Source organism: Leguminivora glycinivorella, chromosome 3 (genome assembly GCF_023078275.1).
Source record: "Leguminivora glycinivorella isolate SPB_JAAS2020 chromosome 3, LegGlyc_1.1, whole genome shotgun sequence".
In the NCBI taxonomy this organism is placed as follows: Eukaryota; Metazoa; Arthropoda; class Insecta; order Lepidoptera; family Tortricidae; genus Leguminivora; species Leguminivora glycinivorella.
In genome coordinates, this window is record NC_062973.1 from 27,588,382 (window position 1) to 27,611,066 (window position 22,685).

The window sequence follows — 22,685 nt, forward strand, 5'->3', positions numbered from 1 at the left end:
TTAAGATGGGTGTACGCTCTTTTCTTGAAGATTTGAAGGTCGTATCGGTCCGGAAATACCGCAGGCGACAATTCATTCCACAGTTTAGCTGTGCGGGGCAGGAAGTTCCTGGACTTATGTCCAGCCTTACTAAACTATATAATAAACAAACAAACTTTACGAACACACTATTGATATTGTTGATTCAATAATCATGAAAGCTTTTTTAAAGGGAAAAGTATTTAGGTCGACAAATCCACCAACCATTCTTTCTAACTTTTAATAATAATTTAGATTGCATTCACAAATGGATACCACATCAAAGCGGAGAGAAGCCACACATTTAATTTCATTTCTGATTGACTGTAATTGCTTATCTAAAGAATAAATATATTTAATTATTGCGTCACGAAATCGTTATTTTCGCGAGGTACCTTGATGAAAGCGTTTTCCTCTGTACAGATAATATTATAATAAAATAAGCAAATAATGTAACATTTATTGGAAGTTACAATCAGATGCCAATTTGGAGTTCATAGGAATGGTACTTTTATTACTTCTTTGGTAATAAAAATTTCTAAGAAATATTCCCGGGAGATTTTGAAAGCAAATTCTCGGAAAAGAAATCTCTGTCGTCATAAGCGCTGTCATCAGATTTAAAAGACTTCACGGAGTTTAAATACAACATTTTTGCTGAATTCATAAAAACCGCGATATCTGCACACTTCTTTCCTTTTTTGCATAATAAAACTACCGTAAAAGATATACGAAAGAGCCATCTATTCGTTTTTATGTTAGGTAAATATGAAACAAAGAGGATCGCGTATTATAGAGAGTTACTGTCAAATTAAAAGGTGTAGGTAATCACAGAGTATAGACTGCCATCTCTCGACACAAGCTTAAAACTTTTGAAGATCACAATATTTTGAAAATGACAATTTGGCCCATATTCTTAGCTTGATAATATGTGTTAAAATGTCAAATATTAATATTAGCGCCATCTAGCCGAGCGTCCCCCAAAGGTGTATCGCCATCTAGGTCACCGTACCTTTTTCTGTATGGTTTTGAGGTACGTTTTTTTCTTAGACTTTATCTGTCTATACGGAGTTACATATTATGTTTTTTTATTTTTTTATACTACGTCGGTGGCAAACAAGCATACGGCCCGCCTGATGTAAAGCGGTCACCGTAACCTATGGATGCCTGCAACTCAAACAGTGTCACATGCGCGTTGCCACCCCATTAGAAACTTGTACATTCATGTCTTTGGTATGAAATGAATACTTAAAGTATTTTTTATACTTTCCTATTTTTACGGATGACTAAACCGTTTATTCATAGTAATAATCTAACTTTTACGAAAATACTATGCAGAGCAGTGAGCATAATATAGACCACTTGTCTATGTCTATGTCCTACGCGGACAGATGTCATTTATCGGAACCAGAAAATTAAAGAGCAAATAATATTTTCCGAAAAACATAACAGCTATAAGTTTTACATACAACACAGCACTTACTGTATTCATTTTAATATGCTACAACGCACCACTATTTTCTGACAATTCCATCTTCTATGTGTCCTAAAATAGAATAGAATAGAATAAAATAGAATGGAATGGAATGGAATGGAATGGAATAGAGTAGAACGTAATTTAAGAAAAAAAGCGTGTGTCCACTCAATGCCGTATTTCGTAGCTACATTTACGAGTAAGTACCGTCACCGGCAATAACATCTCACAAAAAGAACGCCGACAAAGTATCGGACACACTTTTATTTCTAGAGCCATAATATCGTGTCAAATATTCATGTAAGTTTTTTTTTGTGCGATGTTAATGCCGGTGACTGTACTTCAACCCTCTGTCTACCGAGAATGTTCTAGTTCATGTTACAATATTTTCACATTTTCGCAACATTCCATAAACATGTAAATTTCGCAATAATATTACGAAGAACCAAAACCGACGCACATATTTTCCGTTTATTCAATAACATTGTCGACGTCTCATGTTTTTCCTTATAAAAGAAATATGGGAATAATATTTACTGTGTATATATAAAGAAGCGCCCCGTGGGCTCGAGCGATGATCCTTGAGGTAATCATGTTTACAAATTGGGCATTCATGCCGAGATTCAGTTCTTGATTTCAATTAGGGGCAGAAGTATGAATAAATAAACATTTAGAGTTACACTGAATAGACCTTTGAATAAGGACTTATTTTCTTAAATATGTTGTTAGTAAGCTGTGTAATGACCAAAGAGGATCTAGTATTATAGAGAGTTACTGTCGAAGTGAAATGTGTAATCACAGTGCATAGACTGCCATCTCTTGACACAGGCTTAAAACTTTTGAACCTCAGTTTTGACAATTTGGCCCATATTCTTAGCTTGATATGTTGCAAAATGTCAAATATTAATATTAGCGCCAACTAGCTGAGCGTACCCCAAAGGTGTAATGCCATCTAGGCCACCGTACCTTTTACTGTATGGTACTGAGGTACGTTTTTTTCTTAGACTTTATCTGTCTATACGGAGTTATATATGTCTTTGGTAATGACATAAATTAGGCTACTTTGTTTAAAGAAATTGTTTGTAAAAGCGCTGGTAGCCTAGCGGTAAGTACCTGCGACTTTCGTTCCAAAAGTCGCGGGTTCGAACCCCGGCTCGCACCAGTGAGTTTTTCGGAATTTATGTGCGAAATGATATTTGATATTTGCCAGTCGCTTTTCAGTGAAGGAAAACATCGTGAGGAAACCGGACTAATTCCAATAAGGTCTAGTTTACCCTTCGGGTTGGAAGGTCAGATGACAGTCGCTTTCGTAAAAACTAGTGCCTACGCCAAATCTTGGGATTAGTTGAAAAGCGGACCCCAGGCTCCCATGAGCCGTGGCGAATGCCGGGATAACGCAAGGAGGATGATGATGAGGCTGCTTTGTTTCGTGAAAATTAAGATCTGTATTGTTAAGGCCCGAAAGTTCGAAGCTTTGATATAAATACCTACGTCAAATGTTAGATCTTGGTACGATGTTAAAGATCTGGCCCCGTAGCCGAATGGCATTTCTCCGACGCCAAACGAAAGCGATACGCCGCTGGCTCTGTCGCGCCAATACGCAAGCGCGATAGAGATAGATATCTACTAACGCTTCGTTTCGTGAGCGTTTCGTGAGCGATTGTGCCATTCGGCTAGCCACCCTGTATTGTTAAGGATTGCTTCAAATTAGATGGGTTTTACATGCGTCTGCCAATATTAAAAATACATCTTCTGAGCGAGCTCACTCCATCGTAGGCCACGTCTTTGCATTTGAGCTTTGGCTAGTCTGTGACCAAGAGTAAGCCCATTTATAGTAAATAAAATTACTTCTTTGTTTCAGGGACCTCCGTTGATCTCGCAAATCGTCATAATCTCAGGCAATCGGCAGTGAAATACGAGTATCTATTTATTTACACGATTACGTATGGCATTTTTACGTCTTACTAGATTAAAAGGACATATTTTCTAAATATCGTCACCAGTCTAAATCTTTTTTGTCTCAGTAACAATTTTCATCATTTTCATCATCATCATTGGCCACGACGTCTTAGCAGTGATTTTATTGTGTGGTGCCGGTACATCATCTTTGGTGGCTTAGTAGTCCGATGGCAGCACGACACCTTTTGCCACAAGAGACAAAGAGTATTACAAGTATCGAAATTCTTAAACTGTTTACACTAACAAGCAAGCAGCAACCTATTTGCAATAACCATCAAAATAACCAAATCAGACCTCGCATGCCGCCGCGAAATAAAAGTAACACTAAAAGTAATGCTCTGTTCCAATTCGCGACCGGAAGTGGGAAGACATTTTGTTTTCCCTTTGAGTCGTTTCCGCTGGGCAGCCATTTTATTGTCTGTGTTATTGGATGGTATGGTAGTGCCGAGGTGACTTGGGTGCTTTTACAAAGCCGTTATCGTTTTATTTATTTATTTATTTATTATCTTTATTGTACATAAAGTAAGAAAAACTTATAGTACAAAAGGCGGACTTCATGCCAGAGAGCATTCTCTACCAGTCAACCTTTAGGCAAAGCACACGTTACATAGGTACCTACATAATAAGTTATTATATATAAACCTACATATATATTTCCAAAAAGTACATACATGCATACATATATAAAAACTACCATTTTACGAGGTATGTAACTAGAAGTTGTTCATGTGATAGAATTTGTAAGGTAGAATTTTAACGTATTGATGACGTCGTCCGCGCTTTACTCCAATACTCTCCCTCAATTTAATACACATTAGTCAGGTATAAACCATTTTAACCAATAATTACATAAAATGTCAGAAACTCTAGGGACAGTCCCTGTTGCAAACTTGCCTGTACTGCGGGCGAAGTTTTGATGTTACACCTTTTTATATTAAATTCTTGAGGGCACACTCCGACAAGGAATATTTGCCATTCTGCCCCAATTATAACGCTATAACAGAGACTTACTAGAGAATTGCTCTCCCACGGCACGTTTCACTCAGCGGAGTAATGAAGTTACCGGCAAGTGAATTAGCCAAGTTAGTGCCCTGGGACTCTCACTCCACTGACACCTACGTAAGTGACGAATCGTGAGGTATTATAGTTAAGTTTTAATATATATATATACAGTTTTTAACAGAAATGGATAAGTACCTAAAGAAATATTTCAATATTTATGACTTGATATGATTATGATTGTAATATTTTGGAGGTATCGTAGCCAACCGATTTCGAAGCTGAAAATTGTTTTTTCTACTTGTCAACTGTAATCTGTCAATTAGGGCACCACAGACTAAACTATAAGTGCTAACTTTTCAGTGTTGGATACTCTATGGCAGATCCGACTCAATTATAATAAGCTCATTATAGTTGACTTTAGTTAACTGTAATAATTTCAAAAATAGAACTTCATACAATTTCTATACTAATTTGCGATACCTGGCAAATTTTCCTGCATCTGAAACACATTTTTTTTATCTGTCGCGTTATCGGCCAATCAGAGACGGTTATTACAAACAATTGGTTGCTAGGTAATACGATGTTGATACAACGGTGAACGACTCTATTGACATTAATTTTAACTTGCATGAATGATGATATTTCCGTCCATTGATGATGAAGATGATGACTCGTAGAAAAAGTATTGTATACAATAGTGATATAATTAAGCTTTTCACTCTCGTACCGTACTATTAGGCCACTCAGCAAGCTTCGTGGCCTAAACATGGTACTCGACTGAAAAGCTTTGTATTACATCACGATTGTATAAAATACTATAATAGGTAAGTATTTAGTTCAATTAGTTTTGTATAGTTATTAAGTTTTATATTGTATATAATTAAGTTTTTTATTGTAAATTATACCTTAACAATGTACAATATTCATCTTATTCTAAATATCAGAGCAATTTATTAGTGCGGTAAGTATATGCTTACCTACACAGCTGTGAATAGGTAGGTAGTTACCTCATACAAAATTATTAAAGTATTGACAATCACAGTAGAAAAATGCTCTAAAAATGTGTAAAGGAATGTACATTACCATTAAATATACCTAATGTATATTTTTTAGGGTTCCGTAGTTAACTAGGAACCCTTATAGTTTCGCCATGTCTGTCTGTCCGTCCGTCCGTCCGTCCGTCCGTCCGTCCGTCCGTCCGTCCGTCCGTCCGTCCGTCCGTCCGTCCGTCCGTCCGTCCGTCCGTCCGTCCGTCCGTCCGTCCGTCCGCGGATAATCTCAGTAACCGTTAGCACTAGAAAGCTGAAATTTGGTACCAATATGTATATCAATCACGCCAACAAAGTGCAAAAATAAAAAATGGAAAAAAATGTTTTATTAGGGTACCCCCCCTACATGTAAAGTGGGGGCTGACATTTTTTTTTCATTCCAACCCCAACGTGTGATATATTGTTGGATAGGTATTTAAAAATGAATAAGGGTTTACTAATATTGTTTTTTGATAATATTTATATTTTCGGAAATAATCGCTCCTAAAGGAAAAAAAGTGCGTCCCCCCCCCTCTAACTTTTGAACCATATGTTTAAAAAATATGGAAAAAATCACAAAAGTAGAACTTTATACAGACTTTCTAGGAAAATTGTTTTGAACTTGATAGGTTCAGTAGTTTTTGAGAAAAATACGGAAAACTACGGAACCCTACACTGAGCGTGGCCCGACACGCTCTTGGCCGGTTTTTTTACTTCATTACATAACTTTGTTCGCAAAAATACAAAAAATACAAACGTTTACTCAGAAAGTAGGTCACAAGGGCCCTAATACACCTCAATGGGCACACAATACATAAAGTATATAGGTAGGTACATACGTTTACATTACATGAAAACATTCAGATATATATATATATATATACAGCAGCCAATAATACCTGGGTCTGGGTAAACTTTATCTACATTTATGATAATGTTCAAAAAGTTCAAATGGGACTGGGCTGGTCACGTCTGCTGGATGCCGAACGAGTCGTGGGGAAGAATCACCACGGAGTGAGAGCCCGAAAATTCGAATCAGGGATCTGGCAGACCCCGTCAGCGATGGCGAAACGAACTGGACTCCTTTTTGAAGGAATGGTCAGACACAGCTTTGAATAGAGATAAGTGGAAAGGTTGGGGGCAGGCCTTTGCCCAGCAGTGGGACACGACTGACTCTATAATAATTCAAAATAAATAAAAATAACAGAGATGCATAGTTAGGTTTAGGCACAATAAGCACAATAGCCCAGTTATATAAATGCAACAGTGGTACAATAGCCGCCCGGCCCGCGCTCGCATTGTGCTCAATACACTCTTAGTTTCGTTTCATGCCGCCGTGTCATGCGACAATAGTTCATTTATACTGAAGGTGGAATGGAAAAGTTATCGGAGTTAGTCGGGTTTTAATTAAAATGAAATAGATTAATTGACAACAAATTATTTCAAAATTAAAGTAGAAAATGGGTAGTATTTATTTCTTATGTAGTTACTAAAACAAAATTGCCATTGATAAGGAAAGATCAGAAAGATACCGGAAACAAATAAATAATATTTGCACCTGTGGCCCATTTCTCAAAGCTGAATATTACAAGTTACAAGCGGAAGTCTCTTTTCAACTTATCATATTAGACAGTGACTACCACTAGTTAATTGTAACTTGTAGCTTCGAGAAATGGGCCACTGGTGCTAGAAAAATTAACTTCTTGATGCTGATTCTCGTTTAGTTTCCACAATAAGTTAACATAACACAATTCCATGTCATCATCCTCCTTGCATTATCCCGGCATTTGCCAGGGCTCATGGGAGCCTGGGGTCCGCTTTGACAACTAATCCTATGATTTGGCGTAGGCACTAGTTTTTACGAAAGCGACTGCCATCTGACTAAACTAGACCTTATTGGAATTAGTCCGGTTTTCTCACGATGTTTTTTCTTCACCGAAAAGCGAATGGCAAATATTAAATGACATTTCGCACATAAATTCTGAAAAACTCTTTGGTGCGAGCCGGGGTTCGAACTCGCGACCTCCGGAACAAAAGTGGCACGTACTTACCGCTAGACTACCAGCGCTCCACATAACACAATTTAATTTAAAACTTATAATATTCTTATCCCTGAGTTTCCCCCGGTTGTAGTTTCAACTCGTGGATAGTTTATTTCCAAACCGATGAACGTCACTGTCAATGTTACCAATATTTAACTTCACGCTGTGGACTACATTTTACAATATTAGACTTTACCTTCAAAAGTAATATTGAATTGTGTGTGGAATAAATTAACTGGACGAGAACGAACGAACGAATTAACTGTATAGAACGTAAGTTTTATTGAATAGCGAGCGTCAGTCATAGTGAGATAACGGTGATACCTCCACTTATGTGGAAATGTTGCAGCAAATTGAATGGATGTATTTATAAAAAAACCGGCCAAGAGCGTGTCGGGCCACGCTCAGTGTAGGATTCCGTAGTTTTCCGTATTTTTCTCAAAAACTACTGAACCTATCAAGTTCAAAATAATTTTCCTAGAAAGTCTTTATAAAGTTCTACTTTTGTGATTTTTTTCATATTTTTTAAACATATGGTTCAAAAGTTAGAGGGTGGCTGGGGGACGCACATTTTTTTCCTTTATGAGCGATTATTTCCGAAAATATTAATAACATCAAAAAACGATTTTAGTAAACCCTTATTTATTTTTAAATACCTATCCAACAATATATCACACGTTGGGGTTGGAATGAAAAAAAATATCAGCCCCCACTTTACATGTAGGGGGGGTACCCTAATAAAACATTTTTTTCCATTTTTTATTTCTGCACTTTGTTGGCGTGATTGATATACATATTGGTACCAAATTTCAGCTTTCTAGTGCTAACGGTTACTGAGATTATCCGCGGACGGACGGACGGACGGACGGACGGACGGACGGACGGACGGACAGACAGACATGGCGAAACTATAAGGGTTCCTAGTTGACTACGGAACCCTAAAAAGTGAAGCATGGGTATGTTTATAAAATGGGTAATACACCCATTAACATACGTTAATTATATTGGAAACTACAAGTGTTGTGAGATAGGCCCTAACATATTTTAAAGGGGTAATGCAAGGGGTGGTTTTTACATAATTATGTTCTTGGTATTGTGCCATGCATACATTGATCGACATGTCAAGGTTTATACCGGACAAGATTAAAACAGCTTGTGTCTCTTGGGCCTAAAAGTTGACTGGTAGAGAATGGCATGTAGCATTAAGTCCGCCTTTTATAACTGTATATGTTTACTGTGCAATAAAATTTAACCCCCTTAGGCGGCCTCTACTTTGTGACCTTGAACTCAGATTTGACTTATTCAGATTTGACTTTTTTAATACCACTATTTGTGTGCGCATGCGAAAAATAAGTTGTTCGATAACGTCGTTACAACATAAGCGGTGGATAGAACTGAGTTTAACAAAAACATGCTTAAAATAATACTTGTTTTTTCTCAAAAAAACGCCGCAGAACAACAAAATCACTGTAAAACTCCTGAATTTTCTCACCCGTGTGGTGACGGGTTAAGAATTTCACCACCCCCTTTCTTCCCGTGGGTGTCGTAGAAGTCGTCTGTGGGATATGGGTTAAATTGTGGTGTAGGCGAGAGGCTGGCAACCTGTCACTGCAATGTCACAATTTGGATTTCTTTCAACCCCTTTTTGTCAATTTAAAAGTATTGCTGTATAAAGAAGTATTGCTGAAAAAAGAATTAAAATAAAATGTACGAAAAATTGAAAAAAAAAAACGAAAATGTTTGTATCACACTGAATAACTGCAAAAAACGACAGAAAAGATGTACAATGTCATTAATTAAAGACAAATAAATGCATGATTATAAACAAAAAACCGAATCGAAATTGGATCAGTAGTTTTTAAGATACAAGTTGCCAGAGCTGGCTTAGTTTGTTTATATGGTCGCTTATAAATTCCTTAGCCAGAATGTGAAATATTATATTTTTCTTACACTTAAAAGTATGCACTGATAATAGACATCATAATAAATGATTTTTTCCGAGGATATAAAAATTTCATCCCTTAGAAAGCCGAGCGTAGCGACGTCTGTTACGAAAAACAACAGCTGAAACTTAGTAGTTCATGTGCTCTGCCTTCCCCTTTATGGGATACAAGCGTGATTATGTGTATGTATGTATGTATTTTCTCAGAAATTGCACAACATAACAGCATGTTCAGAAAAACACAACTTCAAAAGCCCACACAATAGTGAAGAAACTAAGCTCGAGCACTCGCCGTGAACGCGAGCGGACTTTGTAAAATTACATTCCTCGCTGTAACTGGTGCCTAGCCAACTTCACAATCGCTTGCGCCGTGGCTTGCTGGATGACGGGCACGTGACTTACTACTACTCCTTCCTTATTGTATCCGACAAAGGCGATTCCATCAACAATAGGGATGACGACTACATAAAAAAATGGCATTCTGTTTAGTCCGTCAGATAGATCGTCCAAAAATACTGAACACATTGTCATATTTTTCGCTTTTTCTTATTAATGAAAAAATACAAAGATGTAGAGCATCAAAGTTCCGGAGTGGGGGCCTGTGACGTCGCTTCTAAGTAAAAATTGTACCTAGGCGTGACGTCACGCGAAACTTCAACGCACTGTACCGTCGTAATTTTTCGTTTACGAGAAAAAAAAAAATTTGATAATCTAACTGACGGACTAATTAGTTTTTTTAGTCGTCTCGCCTATCATTGTCCGGATAATGGAATGTTCTTATGTGACTCGCAAACCCAAACTTGGTCTTGAAGAATGCGTTCACACGTCGCACAGTGGAGCTATCCAGACACTCCAGACGGGTTGCGGGTATACGCGTCTTTCGGATATAGCGCTTAGCATCCAGGTTTTCCAACTGCTGCTGTTCAAATTCAAAATGACGTCATTGGGAAACCGATGCGGCGCAATGTACAACCTATTGAATGATAGGCGATACGACGGACGCGCCACGGCGTTACGCTTCGTAAGCATTATGTCGCTCTCCCTGTCGCTCTTGTATAGTGGCGCAACAGAGCCAGACTGAGTTTTGATCGCCACGTAGCGTCAGCGACTGTCACTTTGGCTAGGCCGGCTGGGTATAACTGAACAGTATTCGCTCGATGCTCCAACTTATATTCGCTACTCTACTATTGACACTGGTGCATTGTTCATTCTTCGTGTTCTGAAGTTATATGTACTATTTTAAAATTAATAACTTGTATGATGATTTATCTGTGATTATTGCTCCTGAGTAATAATGCCCTTTTTATTAGGGTTCCGTAGTCAACTACGACATACCCTTATAGTTTCGCCATGTCTGTCTGTCCGTCCGTCCGTCCGTCCGTCCGCGGATAATCTCAGTAACCGTAAGCACTAGACAGCTGAAATTTGGTACCAATATGTATATCAATCACGCCAACAAAGTGCAAAAATAAAAAATGGAAAAAAATGTTTTATTAGGGTACCCCCCCTACATGTAAAGTGGGGGCTCATTTTTTTTTTCATTCCAACCCCAACGTGTGATATGTTGTTGGATAGGTATTTAAAAATGAATATGAGTTTACTAATATCGTTTTTTGATAATATTAATATTTTCGGAAATAATCGCTCCTAAAGGAAAAAAAAGTGCGTCCCCCCCCTCTAACTTTTGAACCATATGTTTAAAAAATATGAAAAAAATTACAAAAATAGAACTTTATAAAGACTTTCTAGGAAAATTATTTTGAACTTGATAGGTTTAGTAGTTTTTGAGAAAAATGCGGAAAACTACGGAACCCTACACTGAGCGTGGCCCGACACGCTCTTGGCCGGTTTTTTTTAGAATTTATATTGAAATTTCGGATAGAAAGGGCATTTTGCTAAGGATTTTGTTTCCCATGACCATGGTCAATGTAACCTAGTCAAAACTTAGGAACAAAAGGTAAAATAGTGTTAGATAGCACACTTGACCAGCAATTTCATCCTAAATAACATAAAATATGTATTTAAACAGTCATCATCATCATCATTGGCCTTAACGTTTGTTGTAGACGATTTATGGTGTAATATTCGAGGAGCACCTTTTCGGATGACTTAAACATATTATTTAAACACTAGGAGCACCAATAATAAATCGTCCCATTAATGCAAATACAGACTAAGTGACTTTTTGACGAAATCGAGTTTTTAGCACCTATAGAATAAGGTTTTCAAGGGCTACAATATGTTAAAACCCATGTATTGATACGACGCTGCATTCAAAAGATAGCTTCCGCATAAAGTTACTTAATGGTCAATTTGTTGCATTATAAACTGCCAGAATGTAATATGAATATTTAATATAAACTTTTATGCTTTATCCGCCAAGTAGAACCTTTTAATGGTGTATAGTGTTTTTTTGCATTTAAACATTTTGTTAAAGTAGCCATCTTATGTTCTACAAAAAAGTTTAATGTGTACATATTTGATTTTTGCAAATAAAACTATCAACAAAATTCTTTATTTTAAGCCAGGCTAAATACACCAAATGTCTTTAAGATGTTTTTCCAGAAGATGTTTGTTTACAAACATCAGCAATTTCATTCTACCAAAAAGTTGTATAGGGACTATAATTGGTTTTGCATGTGGTGTGACGAAGGAAAGGATAACGGTCTATTACTGCAAATACCGACTATGTGTAAATAGGCGATTTTGAGATAATGCGGTTTGAAAGTTTGAAGGCACGTTTTATATGAAAACATGAAGAAATTTACGTTATGTGTATGGCATTTTAAACCCTATATTTTTTTGTTTACTACTTTGTCGTATATATATTCAGAATGTATTTAGTTGACGATCAAATACGATTTAATGAAACAGTCGAATACCTACTTAGTTGGTTTTTCCTGTAGAAATAAATGTTTGCATATTTCTCTTCTTTATACATAATTATAACCCATTGTTTGTCTTAAATAAAGCTTCGTTTTTCATACGATGTTCTACAAACTAAATGAGTTTTTTCTGAAATATACCGGGTAATAATTATAAGTTAGCCAGTAAGCTAATATAGTCAGTAGTTTTTAAGAATATTGTACGCTCGAAATGGGCACTGTTGATACTGTATTTCCTGTATATCATACCATCTTATGTACACAGTTAACAATGAATAAACTTTACTTTACTTTACTTACTAGCATACCTACGGTACGAGTAGACTTCAGATGTCACAACTGTGTACCACTTCACCAACTGCAGTATTAAGTGGTTGAAACCACTCATGGTACCCTTTAGGTATTAAATCTCTGTCACAAAGGCTGAATAAAGTCTTGAGGACACTTAGGTGGAGTCGAGGCACGTCGAATCGAGCCCTGCATACATTTACAATGAACGATGAATCCGATTCGACGCGTCGCTAATGGACGTAGTTTCATAAGAAATGCAGAAGGCGAATTAATGAGATTCGACTCGGCGAGCTTAGTGGGCACTAGGCTTAAGTTCATGTCGAGATCTGGACGTAGCACAAGGCAAGAAAATCAACGCCACAAATTAAACTCCAGTTCAGTAGAACCACCTCAAACCTCTTAATGTATCATATCATATTTCTATCTCGGTCTAAAGCTCGATAAACAACTAGCTATCTCTGCGTTCAAGAAAATGGACTTACGCAGACTTTTTGACAAAGGTATCGTAACTAAATAGTACCATGAGTGCTTCCAATCACTTAATACCTAGTTAGTCTAGCATTGTCAGCCGTGTTACGGACGTGTTTGTATCCAATTCCACCAGCGATGAAGATGTTGTTTAATAACTTTTTATCACTCTTGCGCAGTAAGTGTGCAATCGCACGAAGGCGTATCAGGAGTAAAAGAAAAAACTTTTTCCCAAAAGAGTGTTTAAATTTGTATTTTGGACTACCATAAATACTTTTTTATCTTTTTATTGCAAGTGTGATGAAAAACACTGCATGTAACTGGGGGCGTAAGAATATTGCAAACATGATTGCTTTAAATCGCCCCAGAAACCTATGTAATTACCGTTACACATTACTTTTTCTTACTTATTACCTCATCTACGCCTACATTTTAGTGACTTTGGCGTAAATACTACAAAACTTTAAATAAACTATTACTTCAGGTTATTGAGCGTACAAAAACTATTTACCTATACTAAATGTAACAGTGTAGATAGTGAAATTTCGAACATAAATTATGGCGGACTTCGGATTGCTGAGACAGTGAACTAGTATGTAGTAAGTACCTATGCATATTATGCTATTACCCAAAAACGCATTAACCGATTTGTAAAATTCTTTTTGTGATTTCAAGGGAATGCTATTGCGTTACTTCTTGTTAAATTTTACTGAAATCGGTTAAAGTATTTTGTGAAAAATCTCCTAAAACCGGTTGAAGAGGATTTTTTTCAAAATTTTTTTTTTGAGAATAACTCTTCAAAACCATAAATAAAGTATTATTAATGGTTAGTAATGTTAAAAAACTTTTTATTACAAATGTACCAGTTAAATTAACAATGATAAGTGAAGTTTTGTAACATAAAATTAGAGCAGCTATATTTCCTGCAACTAAAACCGCCTATGTCATTGAGAATATTTAATATATTTTGAAATAAGTTCAAAACTTTTGTATATTTTTCTTTTTTTGCAAATCATAAGTAAAGTGTATTAAAAGCAAAGCTTAATCAAAGGGAAACACTGCTTTATATGTATTAATAAGAGAAATATACAAATTTTTATTTCTACAGGAAAAACCAACTAAGTTTGCTACTATTTTTTTTAAATCGTAGTTTTATCGGCAATCAAATCAAGCCTGGATATTGTTTACGATTAAGTATTAAACAACACAATACGGGCTGTAGAATGCTGTATACAAATAGTAATTTTTTTCATGTTTTCATATGAAATCGTACCTTCAAACATTAAAATCGCATTATCTCAAAATCACTTTTTTGCACATAGTCGGTATTTGCAGTAAGGGGACGAAATTTTCATTTTCATTTTAATTCATTTTCATTTCATTTCATTTAAGCAGTAGGAGCACGAACAATATAACCACCAAAACACACCACATGCCGACAAAGAAGCGGGGACGTGGCACGTGGCAGGTGACTAGCCTAGGCGAAGATGGCGGGACGACACCTTTATGAGTGACTGGCCGGAAAAAGCACACCAGGGTGGCTAGCCGAATGGCACAATCGCTCACGAAACGCTCACGAAACGAAGCGCTAGTAGATATCTATCTCTATCGCGCTTGCGTATTGGCGCGTCAGAGCCAGCGGCGTATCGCTTTCGTTTGGCGTCGGAGAAATGCCATTCGGCTACGGGGCCTGAGGTATTAGGGAAGGCCTCTGCCTTTTCCCAGCACTGGGACAATAGGTATAACGGGCAAAAAAAGGGAGCATCAAAACGATATATAGTCCATTAAACTTCAAGCGTAGAAAATACACTTTAACACTTGCCATTAAACAACTAAAGTTAGTTTTAGTCACGACTCAGTTATTCCACAATCGTTGGAACGTTTAGCAAACGACTAAGAAACTAACTTTTGTCGGTAAGTAACTGAATGTCTTCTTGGTTATTCACTTATCTAGATACTTTAAAAATATATTATTTTCACTGCTTTAAGTAATTTTCTGTAGGTATTTAGATAACATAGGTACCTACTTAACTATTTAATACAAAGTTTATAAATATACCTACATACATAAAAATAAAAAAACCTTAACTATAATAGTTATTTGTTATTACAAGGGGGCAAAGTTGTATTTTAACGCCGAGTGTAGAATTGAAAAACGAGCAAGTGAAAGGATTCTATAGTTGAACCACGAGCGAAGCGAGTGGTTCGAGAATAGAATTCTACATGCGAGTTTTTTAACACACGAGAAGTGAAATACATTTGCACCCGAGTATAACACAAAACTTTTCCTCTCACTATAGCGAGGAAACTACAACACAAAAAATGCGTTTATACAATACAATACAATACAAATGGTTTATTCGCAGTAATATGGTTACAAAATGGTCTTATATACAAATGGTCTTATATAATGGTCTTATCACTGCTTTCAGTAGTTTCACAGGTGGTAAATCATCTTTATTACTAGATTCACATACTTTTATCAATTTTAGAGCAGTTAATTTGACTTCATTCAAGGTCAAATTACTTTACCCACTAGTGGATAAAATGCGTTTTTACCCGCTGGTATTAAAGGACAAAACACGTGTTTCCGAGCTAGTGAGGGGAAAAAAACCTTAAAAAACTACCTAAATCAGTCAAATAATCCACCCCGCATTGTTCCCGACGCAAAAGTGCCCATCACACTGGCCGCGTTTCCACGCTGAACAGCGATGGACAACCTATTCAGATAATTATGTTAAGACAAGTATGCACAACTAATTATGCTCCATTTGCTCTATAGTCAGAGAGTATTACGAGTAAGGCACACTGGCTTAAACGTTCACGATTATTATTAGGTAAAAATAATAACCAAGTCGAGACCTCGGGGACAACGCCATCCCCGAAACGTTGGAGGTTAGTTTTAATGTAGTAATAGACGATTAAGTCTCGATTTAAAAATTAATATTTAACAATAAAACAATAAAATACAAAAATCCGTATCACTGTTCCTCATAAACCATTATTTGGGCGTTATTTATGAATTGTCTAACAAACCCAATAAAACTCGGAATGAATTTTTATAACTGTCAACAAGATTTGTAGCCCAAAGAGATTGTTGCTCGAGTCCCATATTGAGTTACGGAAGCATATTCTGCTTCCAAAATCTGATATGGTTTTCATCTTCTACTATTAATATCAAATACCCAACATCTTACATAGTTACACTTAACACCAAACTTTAATTTACTAATTACTCTAATTGACTACTCTATATTTATATAGAGTAGTCAATTAGAGTTTGCAATCAAGTTCGAATCCCGGTAAGGTGCAGGGATGATTAAATTTCGGGTCCTTGTTTCATGCGGCTCACTACCGGGCGAGTCCGTGACACTTATTCTGTTGTTTATGACATCTACTTAATTTGAGTTCGTATTTATAACTTTATTGTTTATACAGAGTGTAATAAAAATGGTGGTGATCCGTTTAAGGGCGTATTCAGTATTGTATTCTCATCAGGAAAAAGTAGGATAAAAAATTTTTTTGCGAAAAAAAATTTTTTCCTATTTTTTCCTGATGAGAATACGATACTGAATACGCCCTTAAACGGATCACCACCATTTTTGTTACATCCTGTACGTAGCTTTGAAATGTTAAAGTACTTAATAATTAGTTGTATTTAATGAGAAACAGCATACCTCGCCTCATATTTTCTTTTACTGTAAATGGGCTTATTCTTGGCTACAGACTAGCCGAAGGCGAAGACGTGGCCTACGAAAGCTTGCCCAGAAGATGCCTGTTCACCCTAGATTTGAAGGTTGCCGGGTTATATAAGCTCGGAAATATAGACGCCGGGAAGAAATTGCACTCCTTGGCAGTGCGGCATTTCATTTGCGTTTATTAGTGCGTTGCGTGTGAGATGCCTGTTGGAATGACTCAAGTTCGTATCAAAATAAAATGAAACCATTTTGATTATTACAATAGAATCGGCCCTGCCTCGAGGATGATTATTAATTCTCGCCTCGAATGTTGCGGATTGAAAGACAACTTTTTTATTGCTTAGCTTAAATTTTTGACAAGTTGAAAAGCTTTTTACTGTAAAGTCGATTTCCATTTCGATTACTGTTTTTAGATTAGCATTCGGCTTTGCATGTTTAATAAACGTTTTAGCTCAGTAACATCTAAGTAAAACCTACATACAAACGTAGTTTATCTCTGTTTTTAGTTTTATATCTCAAAATAATAAGTTATCTTTTATAATTTATTTAATTAAATACAATACCCATTTGTTTAAATAAATATACTTACAACAAATCAAATTAATTAGCTTTATTTACAATTGAAAGGTTTATCTTCAGTTTCATTTTGTAACGTAAGTGAAACACCATTAAAATTATGTTCTATTTCTTGCAGAGTTTTTCCTTCTGTTTCTGGCAAAAATATATACAAATATACAAAAGCTCCCGCTAAGAACAATGAATACACTAGAAATGTTCCATATACTTCTATATTCTTAATTAGTGCAGGTGTCACTTTCAGTGCTACTAATACTGATAAGGAGAAAAGTACACCTGATACTACTGTCCCCAAACCTTTATGCTCTAAAGGATAAACCTCGCCCAGTAATGACATAATGATAGGAGCAACACCAAAACTCACAACAAAATGATACGTAAATAACAGTGCTAGTGGCAACCAGATGTTGTCCTCGGGAGCTATGCCTTTAGCTTTTAAGTATAAATACACACAAATAGACAGTAATAAAATGCATGCTAATACCCCAGACGTAAATAATATTGTGCGACGACGAAACAGTTTCACAATAAAACATGATAATATTCCACAAATACATACCACACCGTCCACAGCCAGGACGTAATACAAAGTTTTAGCATTAGTAGTAGTAAAAGCAGACATAAATTTAACAGCATATGCTGAAAATGAATGTCGACCAGAAGACTCTAAAATAACAAAGACAGACAACGCAATCAACGAAGGTTTTACAAAATCTTTCCTTCCAAACTTAGACAGATTTTGTCTAAGACTACTTATCTTAGACTTGCTTTTAATTCTACTCAATCTTCTATTTCTTTGTGTTTGTATTAAAAGTAGCAATTCTTCTTTTGCTTTATAACTGTTTCCTCTTAGTTCTTGAAATGACGCTTCGCAGGCTTCGTATTTTCCTTTATAAGCCAACCACGCTGGGCTTTCTGACCAAGTCAATGTATTAATTAAAGACAATACTGAAGGTACCAGTCCTATGAGGGCAGTCCTTCTCCAGTCGCAAAATATACCAACACAATGCACCAGAAATACACCTATTGTGTAACTCGCTGACTTTGCATTCAGGAATACACCCCTGTTCTCAGGACTCGAGTATTCTCCTATAATGATGGCAGCAACAAATATAGTTGTCCCGAATGTGAATCCAGACGCCAGGCGGGCGATTACCAGCGCTGTGATATCTTTAGCAAAGTACAGGATTAGGCTGGCGACGAGGTTCGGAATAACGATACATATATGAGCTGATTTCCTTCCAAGTATTTCTAGAGTGGGTGCCACCAGCAACCCCGATAGCAGAGCAGTTATTGCTACAGAAGAAACTGGAAAAAATATAAAATATAATTATAAATAAATGTATTTTTTACCCACGACGGCACGAAGAAGGTATATGCGTTTATGGTGAGAGATTGTGCGTTTGTTTGTGCAAACGAATGTTACCGATTATCTCCTAAACTACTAAACCGATTTTAATGTGGTTGACACTAATGGGTTTTTGAATGATTTAATAATTAAAATCATGTTCTTAGATAGGTTTTAATTTAAGGTGGTAACTCACTAGGGGGCGCTGCAGTAAACATAAGTTTATACAATCTTCCAATTCCGCTGAAACTTTTAGTTGAAAATTTCTACTACAGTAAATATGTATAATGTAGTTCAAAAAGGCATTCTTAAGTTATCTAATATGTTATTCAACAAGTTGTTAGATAACTGTAAAGCTATCGTGTTATCACAAAGACATTGAAATTATAGTTAAATAGTATTAAAGCTGTGAAACATTTCAAATACCTAAAATCGAGAACACATTTAACCTTCTGTAGTAGGTATATTTTCTGAATTATGATAAAGGTTGTGAGCAACTTACCCACCCACGATTCTGCTTCTAAGCTCAGCCTTATATCTGAGCCAGGCGCTTTTAAATCCCGAAGAAGAATAGTGGGGTAGCCCAGATGATACCCGATAGTTATTAAATTCAAGATAATACCGCACAGAGTCCAACACTGAAAGAAAAAAAATGGTGATATTATTAAATCTATTGCCAGAAATACGTACTGCATTGTTAATTTTATGTTGGCGAAATATACTTAATACTTCCATATAAAGTAAGTACAAAGAGCGGTATTAAAGTTGGTATTTGCCACGTGTGTAAACGACTTTATGGTACATTTTATGTAGGTGGAGAAAACCTACCTGTTTAAATGCAATTCCCATTTTAACACCTTTTCAAATTAATATTAGAATAAATTGTCAATAACCGAACATTATAAAGATACAAACAATACATAAAGTAAAAGACAACTCATTCGCTTGAACGACATAAACACAATAATAAAATAATAAAGATTTACAAACAACAGGTACACGTACAGTCGAGTTCATGAATATGTGTACATTTCTTCACCTTAACTCATTGCAATAAGGTGACAAAATGTACACATATTTATGAACTCGACTGTACCATTCGCATTCGTGCATTCTCCTCGGTTAACTTCGCCTTCACTCGTGAGCTATAAATATGTTTTATCTTCATGGAATATTAAGGCGAACAATGTAAATTCATGTTATTTGACTACTTCAGTTTAAATTCGTGTATCGTAAACAGTAATTTTACTCGTTAAACGGAAATTAAAATATAGATTAACATATTTTTATTGAATTTCAAATGGACAATCCTGACACTATTTTTGCTAAGAAAAACGACGGAGTTTTTTCCTTCTTTCCTTTAGACAAAAAATGCAGTGTTCCGTTACAGCATAGGGTCAACCAATTGGAACCCTAGGCCACTGTAGGACTATGTCATAGTGACGTTATAAATCAGATTGTAAGAAATTTCTTACTGATTGTCATTTTGACATGGTTGTAGAGTGGCCAAGGGTTCCAATTGGTTGACTGTACCTGCATAATATGTCAACAATAAAAAAGATGGTTTAAAAGGCTTGACCTTACGAACGACAACCCATAAAGGGGTCAATTAACATTGGCTCTTAAGTTGAAGATTAAAAACGTATACACGTATACACCCATATTCTTACACTTGACTGTACCTAAAATAGCAATTTGCTATCATCGCTCAAATAGTTTCCATATAATGGATAAATTGATTGTTTCATTCACGATGACGATGGGTGATTAATTACTATGGAATTAATTGCACATTTTGGTAATGAGATGTCACCAGCGGAACGTTAATTTAGTTGCCTAGTGCAATGATGGATTTATTGTAATAGCTATGAAATCGATGAAGCGGATTTTAATTGGTGTGATGTGCGTTATTGTCTAAAATGTATAAAATTCATCATAGAAAATCATTGTCAGACTTACATACCATTACGTACTATTGGCAGTAAAACAATAAGTTGTAAAATTTATTCCAGGTAATAGTTATTTGTTATACAAGGGGCAAAGATGTATTTTAACGCCGAGTGTGGAATTGAACAACGAGCAAGTGAAAGGATTGAACTTGCGAGTTCTTTAAGACACGAGAAGTAAAATACATTTGCACCCGAGTGCAACACAAAACTTTTCCCCTCACTATAGCGAGGAAACTACAACGCAAAAAATGCGTTTATCACTGCTTCCATCAGTAGTTCCACAGGTGGTAAATCATCTTTATTACTAGATTCACCTACTTTTATCAATTTTAAAGCAGTTAATTTGACTTTATTCAAGGTCAAATTACTTTACCCGCTAGTGGATAAAATGTGTTTTTACCCGCTGGTATTAAAGGACAAAACTCGTGTTTTCGAGCTAGTGAGGAGAAAAAACGCTCTCACGAAATGAAACGCTCGTAGATATCTATCTCTATCATTCTTGCGTATTGGTGTGACGAGCCTGACTACATTTCGCGGCGTTTCGTTTCGCGTCGTAGAAATGGTGTGTGTGTGGATTGAGTGAGCACCTTCCGAAAATAAAAAAAAATATGCTGATCATTTAGTAAAAGTTCTAAAACAATTGTAAAACGAATCTCTGAATTTGTAAAAAGATAAATCAAAAGATACAGCCATTAACATGTGCTCACTCAGTTCTCACAAACTACCAACGAAAACAGTGAATATATTCATTTAACATATAATATTTATATACTAACATTTAGTAAAAAATAGGCCAACCTACCTCTATAAATATTAGATCACCTAGTGACGTATTTAATTTTTTACAAATAGTTTCTTGTAGTAACAATAAATACTCCTTGTTGAAAATATGAATATGAAATAGTTTATGGTGTTATGACATACTGTCAATGTGTCAGTTTATGTTTTAGCTTGCGAAATAAAGCATTTGTGTGTTTGGTCTGAGATGGCGTATTAATTAATTACTCATCGAATACAACAATCTGGCGACGAGACGGTCCCGAACAACGTGTTATAAATAATAATTAAAAGGAATGTGCGATTTATGTAAATTATTTGTCAAAAGTCAATGTGAATTTTTGAATGTGTAGTTTCGAGAATTTGAAAGAACTAACAAACGACAAACGGGAATGGATGCTCTCCTGAAGTCTGGAAAAAAAGCTTGGATTCAAAGTAAAAAGAAGGATGAACTTATTATCATTGCAAATTCAGCAGTAAGTGACGAAGATATTAAATTTTCCAACGAAAATTCGGTTGATGAGATTCGACGATTCCTTCGGGATCATATTGAAGAACAGGAGGAATATAGAGAATTCACTGCGAAAAAGTACGCAATTAAGATGAACTCGATTTCAAATTTGGAAGTTTTTATCGGAGAAAACTGGAAGGCTTATAAACAGCAGTTAGAATGTTTTTTCTTGCTAAATGACGTAGATGCCAGTATAAAAGTGCCGCTACTAATTACAAAGCTTGGAGCGAGTGTCTACGAGCTCCTTACGACTATATGCACTCCAGACTCACCAGTAACTTTAACATATGAGCAAATTTGTGACAAGTTGGAAAAGCATTATCACCCAGTTAGAAATTATGCATTAGAACAGGCTGAATTCCGAAAGAGAAACCAAAAGAAATATGAAAATTTAGACAAATATATACTCGAATTGAAAAAATTGTCTAATAATTGTAATTTCAAAAATATTAACGACGAAATCAAAGAGCGACTCCTTAATGGCACTTTACACGAAGCAGTTAAGTTTGAAATGCTTAAACAGGCAGACCTGCCAATGGAGAAACTAGTGGAGATTGGAAAAACTGTCGAGGCCGCATATAACTTAACATACAAGAATGAAGAAAAAGAGACGAAACCGCAAATGTTAAGGTTAGAAAGGAATAGAGGCTATGGAAGCACTGGAGTTTGTTTTTGCTGTGGAAAAGAGGGCCACATGAAAGCCGAATGTACCTTGCGCAT

General features: G+C 36.0%; 1 protein-coding gene across 2 annotated transcripts; it reads right to left on the reverse strand.

The window, feature by feature from the left end:
• Positions 1–17,408: 17,408 nt before the first annotated feature.
• LOC125224905 (facilitated trehalose transporter Tret1-like) lies at positions 17,409–19,665 on the reverse strand. Of its 2 annotated transcripts, none has more exons than XM_048128411.1 (3): positions 19,557–19,665; positions 19,231–19,366; positions 17,409–18,688 (listed from the first exon to the last, which is right to left on the reverse strand). In XM_048128411.1, the coding sequence occupies exons 1-3, from the start codon at positions 19,575–19,577 to the stop codon at positions 17,415–17,417; spliced, it is 1,431 nt and encodes a 476-aa protein (XP_047984368.1). In that variant the 5' UTR covers positions 19,578–19,665; the 3' UTR covers positions 17,409–17,414. The 2 variants fall into 2 exon arrangements, with proteins under 2 accessions (XP_047984368.1, XP_047984369.1); XM_048128412.1 differs by having other exon boundaries at positions 17,580–18,688; positions 19,235–19,366.
• Between the last annotated feature and the right edge of the window lie 3,020 nt (positions 19,666–22,685).